This window comes from Amphiprion ocellaris, chromosome 13, assembly GCF_022539595.1.
Source record: "Amphiprion ocellaris isolate individual 3 ecotype Okinawa chromosome 13, ASM2253959v1, whole genome shotgun sequence".
Classification (NCBI taxonomy): domain Eukaryota; kingdom Metazoa; phylum Chordata; class Actinopteri; family Pomacentridae; genus Amphiprion; species Amphiprion ocellaris.
The window spans coordinates 29,671,692-29,685,610 of record NC_072778.1 but is presented as its reverse complement, the minus strand read 5'-3'; the positions used below and the strand labels follow the sequence as shown (position 1 = coordinate 29,685,610).

General features: G+C 39.2%; 1 protein-coding gene across 3 annotated transcripts in view; it reads right to left on the bottom strand.

Moving 5' to 3' along the window:
* The window catches only part of si:zfos-2326c3.2 (misshapen-like kinase 1), a 75,225-nt gene that overhangs the window by 40,723 nt on the left and 20,583 nt on the right, over positions 1-13,919 (bottom strand). For all 3 annotated transcript variants that reach the window (XM_023267061.3, XM_023267069.3, XM_023267078.3), the window contains exons 6-13: positions 13,116-13,206; positions 12,798-12,928; positions 10,402-10,456; positions 10,120-10,198; positions 7,193-7,365; positions 2,886-2,958; positions 2,212-2,335; positions 902-1,018 (exon numbers count right to left, since the gene is read on the bottom strand). In XM_023267061.3, coding sequence (XP_023122829.2) covers positions 902-1,018; positions 2,212-2,335; positions 2,886-2,958; positions 7,193-7,365; positions 10,120-10,198; positions 10,402-10,456; positions 12,798-12,928; positions 13,116-13,206 — 843 coding nt within the window. The remainder of the gene's footprint in view (positions 1-901; positions 1,019-2,211; positions 2,336-2,885; positions 2,959-7,192; positions 7,366-10,119; positions 10,199-10,401; positions 10,457-12,797; positions 12,929-13,115; positions 13,207-13,919) is intronic.

Sequence of the window (13,919 nt, the reverse complement as noted above, 5' to 3'; positions counted from 1 at the left end):
TCATTGTTCATTGTGCTATTGAAACATTTTGGAAAAAAATGTTTTGTGTTTATTAACTTTGAGCGTTGCACTGTACTGCATTTTGAGAAATACTTTACTGTCAACTCATTCCTTTTGAATTGTGTTTCTTACACCCTCAGCACCTAGCTGGTTGCATGATTTGGCATTAAGGGTTAAATTATTTCAATTCTATTCTTGACTTGAACATGCTTTAAATGAACTTGAAAAAAATCATGGAAAGAATTTCCACATAATTAAATGGCTTTCTCTTGATATTATGCATTTCAGTTTGAATAACTTGATTGACTGATTTACTTTACTTGACAAATCTGAATGAAGTTTGACCAACAACATTGAAAAAGGTTGGATGAAGCCTTATGAAATGAGTTAAATGAACCCTAACAAATGAAATTAACTCAAATAAATTGTCAGTTCCAACCTAAGTAAATGAGTGCATTCATCTTAAGTGAAGTTCACTTGAAGAGTTATTTTTTGAGTATATGAGCAGTATAAATGGACTATATCTGTAATTTTCCCATGCAATCTTGTATTGTATGATTATAATTAAACTTAATCTTGAAATTTACATAATATATAATGATAAGTACAAGTTGCAATTAAACTACAGCTTTTAGATCATTAGCAAAACACAACAGTTACAGCAGTTGTGTGGGTTTGCATAATATTCCTACAGAAAACAGTTTCCAGTGTTGAGGTGTTAAGGTTGTTACAGTAGGCAGAGTAATGATGTGACTCAGCAGGTGGAAAGTAACACTGAAGTGCTTCTTGCAAAGATGAAGAAGATAAAAGCTGATGAATTGAATCTAATTTTATCTTTCTGCTTATTTACTGCCCTGCCAAAGCTGAGTGAACAGGAAGTCAGAGAATAAAGTCCACTTACATCCTCTAGCTTTTGTCGCTGCTCTTGTTGCTGCTGGATCCTCTTCTGTCTGTCAGCCAGAAACTGCTGCTTTAATCGTTCCTGTTCTGCCAACTGCTGCCTGTGCTGCTGTAATGCCTGGACATGAAATTAGACATGAACAAAAATGAAACAAAACTATGAAATTGATACTGCAGGCTTTTTACACTCTGTATTGGGTTAACTTTTAATTCTGTAATAGAAAATTTAAGGGTGTTTCACTTTGATCCAGGGTCAAGAGGCCTGCTGTTTTTTACCTGATATGAGGCAGTTTTACCTAAAGTTTTAATAAGGCTGTGGACTAATTGCTAAGTGTGAAACAGGATTTGAGTTCAGAATATGCCCATACTTCCAAACTGATATGAAGAATGCTTCACCCAGGATTCATATCCAGCTTTTTCACGCTAAAGCTCACGGACTAACTTGCAGCAGAGTCATATTCCACGCAAAATGTTTCTTTTTTTTTTTTTTGCAAGATTTTTTGGTCATTGCCATCTTGTCTTTTGGAAATCAGACGTGGGGTGGATCTGAAGAAGAACTACAGGACGTTATGCATAGTGATTAGATAGCAACCAGTGAGTCACAAGGTAGCCCCACTCTCAAGAAAGCCTGTTTTATGTTTCTTTTTAATTCTAAATGGGTCCATCATTTACAAAATGGACACTATGCCCCACTTAAGAAGTCTTGAAATTAACAATTAAGACCATAAATTCATTAGAAAAATGTTTATTGAGATAACAAGTGAGAAAAAGGGTCATTTTTCTCCTAGACTTCTTTTTGCAACCAGAGAAGTTGACCCCTGCTGGCTGTTACAAACTGTGTAGGTTTCAGGATCTGGAGGCTGAATCCATCCTTTATGTACAGTCTGTGTGGAGGAGGGTAGTTTTCTCTCAGACTACATGAATTGCAATATGCTGAAAGATTAGCAATACATTTTTGCCTACAGATGCCCCAAAATAGTACTGCCTACTCCAGCTTTATTGCAGCTCCTACGACTAATAATAATTAGGGCTGCTACAATTATTTCATCATCTGTCCATCTCATTTTAATTATTTAGTCAATTATTTATTATCATCTTTGAAACTAATTGCTGATTTATTTTCTGTAGATAACCCATCAACTGGTTAATCAACAAATACAAGATATAACCAAGAAAACAATATAATAAATGATACGTTGATTACATAACCTGGAGTTAATTCCATGGACTCTGTTTGTACTGATGGCATCAGATGTATTTTACTACAATATGAAATGATGTGTACAAATCACATAAGAACTGGAGACCTACTTGTTGTCTCTGTTGACCTCCACCTCCTCCGTGACCTCCCTCTCTGCCTCCTTCACGATCTTCAGTCTGTAAACGAAGAAACTCCCGTCGTAACGTCCATTCGCCAGGAACATTCACTATGGAGCTGAGAGAGAGAGACAGAGAGGGAAACAGTGTTAAGCTATAATAACAGAGAGCTTTATGTACTCAAGTACTCCTGAGGACTAAGAGAAAATGGGCACAGTTACACAAATACACACTTAAAGCTCATCATGGGAGCAACTGTTCAGTTCATAGTGCCATCTGGTTTGTGATATCCAGGGATGCCAGTGCATCTGCCCATGGACATAAAAATATATGCATGCCTCAACATGATTAATTAGCAATGAATGTAATGAGCACTTAAGCAATGACATGAGTGTAAATTATATGCAAAACACTGGTAATGGCAGTAACAACACCTTTATGAAAAAAATCACTGCTGACATGTTTTCTTGCTGCTGTATGTTTGTTAGAATGAATGTGATGCGTAAGGAACATTTGTTTTGCACTTGGAAACACACATTACACAAATTAACACAATAACAGTTACTGTGGCCCAGTTTTATTTCTGCTGCAACTTTTCATTACCCATTCTGAGACCAGTTTCTTTCTGCAAACATACATCATCAAGCCTGGTGTGTCAAGGCTTTTACCTGGGTTCTCCTTCTTCCTCTGTGACTTCATCCTCCTCCCCCTCACTGCCACTGTACTCATACTCTGGACCCTCTGGGAAAGAGACAGAGAGGAGAGAAGAAGGTATTCAGTGATTTATTAGGCTATTATTAGGTTTCAAAAAAACTGGGTATAAAGTTATCATCTTTCAAATATCTAGACACCCCAATAGGTTTCTTTTTGCTGGAAATGACAAACAAGTGACAGATGATAGTGAGACATTGTATTAGAGATGCTACTGAAAAATTTGAACTATTTCTGTTTTGGTGTTCTTTTTACTAAAATGCCAAGTCCAAAATTATTTAGGCCTTTATTTGGTCAGCAACTGCAATGCCTTCAGTTTGTATATTCGTTAACAAGCTTTCTGCATGTTTCCACTAGGTCTTTGAGGGTTGAAGGCTTTGTCTTCATCACCTAGGTCTTCAGTCTCGATTGGATTCAGGTCTGAACTCGGGCTGGCCTATTCCAACTTGATTATATGGTTTTTTGTTGAGCATTTCTTGACTATTTTGGCTGTATGTTTCAAATCATTGTTTTGTTGGAAGGTCCAATGATGCTAAAGTACAAGTTTTTCTGCAGTCTGATGTTTTCATTCAGAATCTCGATGTAGTCTTCTTTTCTTCTGATACCTTCCACTTTGACAAGGTTGTCTGAAAACACCTCCTTTACATTACATTTCCACCACTGTGTTTGACTGTAGGGATGGTGTTATTGGAGGTGAAAGGTTCTCCTTTCTCTTGTCTTTATGTCCAAACAACTCCATTTTCATTTCATCCAACCACAGAACTGAAGACGAAAAGCTTTCCTTCAGTTTTTGCAAAGGCTAATTGAGCTTTTGTGTGCTTGTCTCCAAGGAGTGAAGTCCTAATTGGTGGACATCTTTGGAGACCAGCCTTGTTTAGTGTTTGATTAAGATTTTGGTACCAGAACTGCTCAGACGGCCTTGGTGTTGATCCTTGGATTCTTCTCGGCCTCTCACACTAAACAATCTTGTCAGCACAGGAGCCACTTTTGGCTTCTTATCACGCCCTTGGAGATTTTTGACAGTGTGGAACTCCTTGTAGTTTTTGCTTATGCTTTGCACTGTGGTCACTGGCCCTAGAGAACACTTGGATGCGACATTAGAGCCTTCCTCTGTCTTGTGAACAGCCACAATGTGCAGCGTGTCTCATGTGTCTCACTGATGGAACCTAATAGCAAGCTTACTAAGCTCTTTGGTTTTACTCATGACTTGCAGTTGACTTCTGTCTGGGGAACTACTGCATCAGCTGTTCTCAGTTTATACTATATTTGAATGCTATAGAACATGTTAGAAACAACCAGGACCAGTTGGAATGGTATGAAAGCTGCATGACAACTTTTGTCACTTGTTTATGCCATATGAATAATTTTGGGCCTGACTGTATATAAGGGTGGATATAAATGTGTCAGCATGCAACAGTAGATACCTTTAACACACAGCAGATGCAGAGTAGTAAAATAATGTGTCCCACCCAAGAGTCAGTGTTAACACCAGCTGCACCATGTCTGAGTGTGAACCTAGCAGGTTATCTACTGTAAAATGACGCATTTGCTGTTGTCAGAAATGAGCTGTGGCCATGGGTGGTGCTTGGGGTGAAGGCTTCTGATGTGTCAGCACTGGGGTGGGAATTCTCATCTGCGTTTCTGGCTTTCTGAACCACCTCGTTCCATTAAAAATTCCTCCGGGCCTGCCGTCTCGTCCCTTCATCGTCTGCTGCCACTAGCAATTTTGTCATTATCAAAGCCACACGAAAGTACAATCTGGGCAAACTTGTTCAACAAAAAAGCAAATGAGAGTCTTTTTTGTGGGGGACATATGGAGCAGAGTTTTAATACTGCAGTATAGCTAACAGCCATGCCAATCCTGAGAGACACACTTCTACCACGGGATGCATTAACACATGCATGTTTGAAACGGAGACTATTCCAAAAGCAATTTTTGAATCCAATCCAGCAAATGTTCTTTCCTTTTACAGCCATGTGTTTTACAAACTGATGTGTATAAGAAAAATCTTTTGTTATGCAGTTTTGACTGTGGCCTCCACACTAAAGTCACTATTCCAGAGAGGCCATGAAGATGGGCCCAGCCGTCTTAGCATAACATTTGGCCGACATATGTTGTGAAAGTAGCTCGGGTTAACTTGAACATTAACTTGACACGCCATATGTTGCCATTAACAAGCTGAAAGGTAACACAACACAACTGTTCAAAGCAGAAAGAAAGGAAGAAGAACCAACAAAATCTACTTTTTCCAACAGACAGAGGAAATCCCTACTATGCCTCTGTGATGTCATGTTTTAAAGTTTTGGCTCATGTTGTGTCTTTCTGAGCCAAAGCTGCAGGAGGGAGAAGCAGCCTGAGTGTTAATGTGTGCATTTCTGACTGAGAAGTAGGACATTTTTTTGTATTTCTAGTGATTCGTCATCCAAAAATATAGACCGTGTTTGCTCAAACTAAACTCCCGGGTATGCTGAAAAAGACACATCCTTTTTGCATCATATCCGGAGCTTGGATTTGTCTTTTTTTTCTGCAGCAGTGAGTTTTTCCCACACATACTAATATTACCAGCATTTCATTACTGCGGAGGGGCACAGGGGAACACACAAATCTGGTCTTAAACACACTGCATGCACACACACAACACATATAGCATGCAGAAAGTCTACCAGTCATTAGTGTGTTTTTATAAGCTAAAAGAAGATTAGAACCAGATGGTCAAATCTGTTTCCTCCTTCCTTCCCCTCAGCTTCGTCTCTCTGGTCTGTTTGTGTGTCTCTCGCATTCTCTTTGCTGTTATCTCTGCCTCTCTTTCAGTTTTCCAAATGAAGAAGAATACATGTAATAGGTAAGATGAGGATTTTTTACACTGCCTGAATACCAACATGAGAACAAAAGAAGAGCAAAGTCATAAATATCCCTGTCTTCTCCTCCCCTCCCCTGGCTGCTCCTCTCACAGTTTCGACTCCACATTTTGGCATCACGCATTCAGCACATGCAAGTCATCCAGAGCAAGGATGAGGATACATTATTCTCACAGTGAATTTCTCTCCGCCCTCCTGCCTCCCTCTCCATATTCGTAATTTGTTGTCTTTTGTCTGTTTCCATCCCGCTTGTTCCCCCTTTTTCTCCATTTCATTTCTGTCTGTCATGTAAAACATTGTTCCGTGTGAATGCAGTAGAAAAGAAAAGGAAAGGTCAGCCGTGTTCTTCTCTTTGGCCCGACCCAACATTCTTCCTCTATCACTTTCTTGTCCCGTTTGTGTGTCTTTCTCACTGTCATCCTATTCAAGTGAACTTCAAATTTAATATTTGAACAAATATCAGCATATATCTAAAAACCTCCATAAGTAAGTCAGGGCTTCTTTCCACAAACTTTCTTTTGTAAGTTAGAGCACTAAAGTAACGGTGTCAAAATTGTCATCTTGACAAAATGAATTAAGACATAGCAAAGTGTAATATATGCAGAACATGTTTTGTAAATTGTGGGTAACATTGGCAACCAATACAAACATTTCCATAACAGCCTGCTATAAATTAGCAGAAATGCAGTGTTTGTGACAGTCTGAGCAAAGCAGCTGCTGTGCTGTCGGTGCATAGCTGGCTCACTTTCTCAGCTCAAGTGTGCAGTGTGGTGCTACTTTTTCCACAATGGCTGGCCTGAAAACCGCATAATGGAGTGAATTTGTACAACAAGGTGGGGAATTCATTGTAACATATTTCTGTAATGTGACTGATTTGTAAAAGTCCCTGAAATAATGTCAGTTACTCAAAGAATTCATTGTGGCTCAAGCAACTAAATCCTATTAATTAAGCGATGCAGTGCAGAGATGATCTCGATCTAGAAGAAACTTGGCTGTTTAATCAGGACAGGCTTTCTGTGCTTTCTGTGTTACATAGTGTCCAACTGTGAACCCTCTAGATTGATGTTTTATGTTTTCTGTCTATATTCAAACCCATGTGGCCATTTTTGTTTGTCCTTATCACTTTTTAATGCATTACTAATGCTACAAAGTAGCCGAAAAGCAGCTCAAATACCCTACCGTGACACCAGCCAATGCCAAAATTCACCATCCTTCATAAACTTATCAGCTAAATAGTTAATCTGCAAAAGCAAAAACTGAACAATTACTGACTCAATGCAATGAAATCCTGTGAGTCAGAGTAGCTGCGGTGATGACTAGAATGAAAGAAATGAAGAAGAGAAGAAAATTCAGGTTGTTTCCCTAACTCTGTAATTGTTCAATTATTGCATCCTTCTGTTCTCACCTTTTTCTCGCTTCTTCCTAGTTCTGTCTAGGTGATCTTTGAGCATGATGCGAACTTGTCTCTCATTAGCCAGGTCTCTGATGAAGGCGTGTCTCAGCAGGGTGTCCGTGGTGGGTCGATGCAGATGGTTCTTGATCAGACAGCTATCGACGAATGACAAGAAACGCTTTGACCTATAGAAAGACAGAGGAAATACAGAGAGAGGGAGGAAGACACAAAAATGCGAACATGAAAATCAGTTTTGCAAAAACCTACATGAAATGTGTATACAACATGCAACAAAAGAAAGTACACCCTTGTGTAACAACACTACTCAAAAATAATTGCATTATTTCCAAGTTGGCAAGTTGACGATTCCTTCTTAACAATCCAAAACTGTTACTTCAGAAAGACTATACTGAAAATACAGGCACCTACAGGAAAAACAAACACCTGTAATCAAGTTAGAAAACTTGTGATTACTAAAAAACTAATTGAGTATACCTATTATTTCCAATTAGCCTTACTGCCTGTACATGGATTGTGAACACCAGAACTCTTTCAGTTTTTGAATCTATAGGCTGTATCTATCTGCATGTCTACATCATGGCAGAATTGCCAGAGGAAATGAAAAATCTGATTGTGAGACTTCACAATAACACAAAAGGATACAGGAAAATTGGTGAGGAACTAAAAATCAGTAGAAACACAGTTGAAGCTGTAATGAAGAGGCATAGAAGCCACAGTACCACTAATCAGAGCTGCCGTGGCTGTTCTCCCAAAATGATGCCACAGACAGTGAACTACTTGTACAATATAGCTCAGAAAAACAGAGAGACAAGTGCCACAGACTTGGCACAGGGATCAACAACAATCCCAGGCAATTTGTGGGACATTGTATATCGTCAATTACTAAGGAAGGTTTTCAAGATAATAAACCTTTGCTTCAACACAAAACTGCAAGATGTAACTTTGTTCAACAACATGAAAAGAAGCCTGTTGAATTTTGAGTGCACATTCTTTGTTCAGATAAGATAAACTGGCTCAACTCAGCTGGAGTCCAGCATGCTCGGCATGCAGTCACAAGTCAGGACTAACACAGTGAATGCATAGTCCTGACAGTGAAGCATGGAGGTGGGAGGGTGATGATATGGGACTGCAGGAGTGAAAAAGGTGTTGGTGAGGCATTTATAAATGGAACATGAATGTCTGCGGATATACCAAAATACTGGCTGACAGGATGGCTTTCAGTCAGCTGAAGCTTGACAGAAGAGGAATATTCCAGCATGATAACAATCCAAACCACACAGACCTAGAACGTTGCCTGATTGAAATCCAATAGAACACTTTTAGGGTATTTTAAAGAGACACGCTGAGCAACCCAACCCCTCCACAACATCTCTCCAGAAATTTGTTAAACACTGATATTCATGCCGAGGAGGACTGAGTCTGTCATTAAAAGTAAAGTTGGACATATGAAGTATTGAAAAATGTAAATTTTGAATGTCAACAATGAAAGGTGGACCAAGCTTTGTTGCACTGACTTCCTACAATGTATAATCTGCACTGTAAATATATCTGTTCAACATGCTTTTAATTCATAAAATATTGAGATCCCTGAAACTAGATTTGATAACAAGTGCTGTGTTTTTCTTGACATGATTAAGCCTTGCTCATCCAATGCAACCTTAATGAGTAAAAGTAATTCTTTAAATCCACAACCACTAATTGAAAGCTTCATGATTTCAGAACTGCAAACAGCCATCAATACTAAATTACAGTTTGTCATTTTTTTCATGTTTAGTCAGATGTGTGATAGTCGTCATCTGCAAAGCACTTTGCGGTCAAAAGGCTTGCTGAAAGCAGACTATAAATAATCCTGAGTTAACAAATGGGAAGTGCCTTAACTGAGTAGCGATTTCACACTTGCCCACAAACAAACTGACAACACCTGTTTTTCACTGGTTAAGTGGGTGGAAATAATTTTATTGACTACAGGTCTTATCATGAAACTCACAGCAACACATATTTAATGTCTTGCTTACAATCACACCGTAATTAAAAACAATTAAAATAGCAAACGTGTTTCAAAAGTATAAAACTCAGAGGACGTGCAAAATAAGATATTGAATAAATTAATATGAAGTCAAAATCACGTGAAAAGCCATTTCCAGCAGTTAAATATGTAACATACAAGTCTAAAAAACAGCACATTTAGTAAACAAATATAAATAATGACAGCATCAAAATTCACAAAAGTCTTAAACGTGTTGCAACTCACCAAAAATCTGCAAGCTACCAATCACATCTTCCAGTATTACCACAGAAAATTCCGTAAGAAATGTGGAGTTGACGTTGAAGTTTTAAGGCAGCATCCAAGGAGACACTAAAATCCGATGGGTATATTATCTGTACTGAGGAATATGTGTGGCTGCTTCATTTTACAGCCTTTGGGGAGGCCTGGAGGCAAAAGGAGGAAGCGCTGCACCCCAGACTTTAGTGCTATTAAAAGCTGTCCTATGAAATCGTGTTTCTGATTACATTAATACTGAATGAAAGACAGCATGAGGTCAACAAAGAGTTCAGACTGAAGACCTTATCCATTATATATGGAAGAGAAGTAGAAGGAAGTGGGGAAGACGTTCATAACCAAACCCTGACTGAGATTAAAAATGGCATCACCAACGTATACCTTCCAGTGTGTCCACTTTAACGAAGAGCCAAGAGTCTCGCAGGTTTTAAAGTTTTATCTTAACATGTCGAGCCATGCCCATGACTTTTAGCTTTCAGTTTCCTCATGAGAAGAGAGGGCAGAAATATCTTTTGTCTGATGGTTTGATGCATGAAACCCACAACAAAGACTACTTAGAAGCCCTATTTTCAGAAGAGAAAACCTAAATACTGATGTCTACATCCCGCTGTGTGTGAGAGTGTGTTCACAGGCTTACCATTTCTTTGATTTCAGTTTAGGTGGAGGGTTTCGAGGAATCAAAAACAGCGCTCTCATTGGATGCATGTCGCACAGCGCTGCGAGAGGGAGAGAGAGAGAGAGTCGTCATGAGTGAACCAGGCACAGAAAGAAGACAGAGGGGAATAAATGAAAAGATGAAGCTGAAAGTAGTGAAAAGCAGAGGAAAAAGGAGACCTAGGAGGATATATACACAATGAATAACCAGAAAAATGACCAGTTCCACATATCAGGCATATGTGTGGATGTATTTTTAACTTACGAGGTGCTCCTTCAGCCATCTCCAAAGCAGTGATGCCTAAAGACCACAGGTCACTCTGAGAAGGAGAGACAGGAAAAGGTTAAGAGTGAAGCACACACAAAGCTTAGCTTGAGTTCTATTCATTTCCTGTTAACTCTGGATGCCTTCTTTATATTCAAATAGTAAATCAGTTTGTGCATAGAAAGATCCAGGAATTGCAGAAACAGTTTCCAAAAAGTAGACATCATCAAGCCAAAATTCTGGCATTTTCTAAAAGGATCAGTTGATTCCTTTTCAGTGATGTACTGGACTCAAAAATTTCATATCTAATTACCTCCAGAACAGCATACATGTTAAGGGTGTTTCTGTGAACTATGATATATCCTGACGTCAGAGTGAATGGAAACTTTTTGATGAAAATTTTGGATGAAGTGCATCACAAGAGATTTTGGATTTGTTTGAAAGATGTTCTGTCAGTGACAATTTGCTTCATGAATATTTATGGAAATATGTCTGTTGAATATATGTGACGATGTAGACTTAGAAGCAGCTGTAGCTTTAGTCACTTCGCAAGTTTTTGACAGATTGGATAGCTACCAAATATCACAAAGCGTCAAGTGTAAATTCATCCCAGAGACAGAGCTCACTGAAATCCAACTGCTCAAATCACATCATAATGTTATATTCTAGCCAGATGTTGAAAAGATGTAAATACTTAGTTACTGTCATTGCATGTTTCTGTATAATTACCAAGTGAATTTGTAACAAACTTCTGAAATGTTGTACGAATTAAAGAAACTGAATTAGGATAATTTCTAACAACTGCTTCAAAGATAATGAGCTAGGATATGTACTGTCAACAGAAGAATATCACCATTTTCAATCAGAAAAGTTTTAATTATTCTTTTGTAACAGCTTGTCAGTCATTTGAGTTAAATGTCAACCCTTTTGAGAAATTAGGGATGTTTATATTTTTAAATTTTGCAGTTTCCATTACCTTTTCTAATGTAATGTTTCAAAATGCACACAAAAATGTTACAGAAACATGGTTATTGTAGTATTTTTCTGATCCCTCAACAGTGCAGCCACGTAATGATCTATGCGGGGTAGAGTAGCTCAAACATGTGAATCAGCCATGTGTTTGGTTAAATTTATGGATAGTTGTCAGCCAAGCTGCAAGCTGTTTGTAAAACTGTAAATTTGGTAACTAAACTGTTACAGCGCAGAAGTTCTTATGTTTTTTCCATCATTGGGAGTTCTCAGATGGCTTCAGATGCATTACCACCTTGTAGCCAGAAGTAGGGCTTACATTGTTTTGCATCTAGCCCAGGAAATCATGAGGAAATACAATTAGGTTGTAGACAACTAAGACTTGCATACATTTTGGAGATTGTCTACACAACAGACATTATAGCCATGTTTCTGGAGAAACAGATGCCACTTGTACTACGTGCGTACAACTGCATCCTGAAGCAATTTTTGACATTTACTGTCTATATTCCTCTGTTTTATTGGCATAACTACAGTTAGTGTTATCTAACCCGGCGCTTGTGCAACTCAGCATTCTGTATGAACACATCCTGTGTTAACAGAATGTAAAAACATCCACGCCAGTGAGCCACGCTGCTTTCACTGCACCGGCTGCATGGACATCCTGTAACTGTAAACAACTGAATCACATCTGGAAGTTTTCCAGGTATGAGGTACTTTAAAAGACAAGCATGAATGAGACATTAATCGAGCTAAGCAGCAGTTCATTGTAACCTGTCTTGTAATTGTTATTTTATGTGGTTGATTAAATGCAACATTAAGATATTATCGTTCACAATACTTTGTTAGGCTGCACAGTGGCTTGGTGGTTTGGTGGCACTTTGTCTCGCAGCTAGAAGATCCCCGGTTTGCGTCCTGGCCTCCCCGGTATATTTCTGCATAGAGTTTGCATGTTCTGCCTGTGCAATGTGGGTTTTGTCCACGTTTTCTCCAGGTTCTCCAGCTTCCACCCACAGTCCAAAAACATGCTGAGGTTAACTGGTGACTCTAAGCTGTCCGTAGGTGTGAATGCAAGTGTGATTGTCTGTCTCTATAAGTAGTCCTGGGATACACTGGTGACCTGTCCAGGGTGTCCCCTGCCTTCACTCTAAGTCAGCTGGGACAGACTCCAGCCCCCTCACGACCCTAATGAGGATTAAGCGGTGTATAGATAATGGATGGATGGACATTTCTTTGTTTTCATAGTCCAGCAGCATCACATACAGTCTGCATTAGCTGACAATAAAGAACGAAAACATTCTCCAAATTTGGCCACCCTTGCTCATTAGAACTACCTTAATTGTCGAACAATTTTTGGAAACACTCAAAGTCACTAAAAATGTATAAAAACTTGTCAGAAACATGTCCGCTGCTGTGTAACTGAGTACCCTGTAGTCATATGTGGCTTCTGGATTTTCATCACATGCGATGACCTCGGGAGCCATCCAATAGGGAGTACCGATGAAAGTGTTCCTCCTGCCGATCGTCTTATCCAGCTGAGCCGACACGCCAAAGTCAACTGAAACATTAGAAATGTAGGACAGTTTCATACACGAAAACAACCACGACCTTTGTTTATTTATGAAGCGTTTTTGTGGTTGTGTGATTTATGTATGTGTGCATGACTGTGCGATTGTTCTGCAGTTCTGCCTGGGGTTATGCACATGTGCTTGAAGAACCACAGTGCATGTGTCAATGTGTCATACCCAGTTTGACTTCGGCATTCTCTGTGAGCAAAACATTTTGGCCCTTTATGTCTCGGTGAATCACATGATGGGAGTGAAGATGGGAAAGGCCCTGGAAGACAAATAATACACACACATAAGCACACAGTCAGATGACCACCGCCACTATAAATATGAAGACGCCCTCAAAGAATAGTTGCATCATGAGTCTTGTCTGAGGGAATACTGAATAAAAAGGGGGATGTATTTCAAGCTCGTTGCACTGCTTTTCCCTCCCAACGCAACTGTGGATATCCTTGCTTTTCAGTGGCTCAGCCTACGACTCAGTGGCACAGTTTCAGTGTGTGTGCTTCTCTGTGTGTGTTTGTACTCTCGCTTCTTCAAAGGAGGTTAAATAAACAGAGGAAGTGAGTCTTATTTCAGACAATGACTTCACCGCGATGTCTGTGTGTGTTTGTGTGTGTATGTTGTGATGTTGAAACAATGGGGAGACAGCATGGCTGACAGCAGCACAGAAAACACTGGCGACGGTCCAGAGCCCTTTGTCCGTCAAGTTTTTACTTCTAAAAAAAAATCTGCTAAATTCCACTGCACTTCTGATAATGACAACATTGAGGATGGACATATTTGAGCTTTGCTGATGTACTGCTTGTGAATGTGTAGGTTTGTTAGTAGAGCCACAAACACAAACACCAGTGCAGAAAGTAGTGCAAACATCCTGCAGTCTTTCTCAGGACCTTGTGATCTCTCATAATGATAACCATAACACTGCACAGACATGTGTTTTAAACGGCTCTTTTAAGTATATAAATGAAAAAATACATC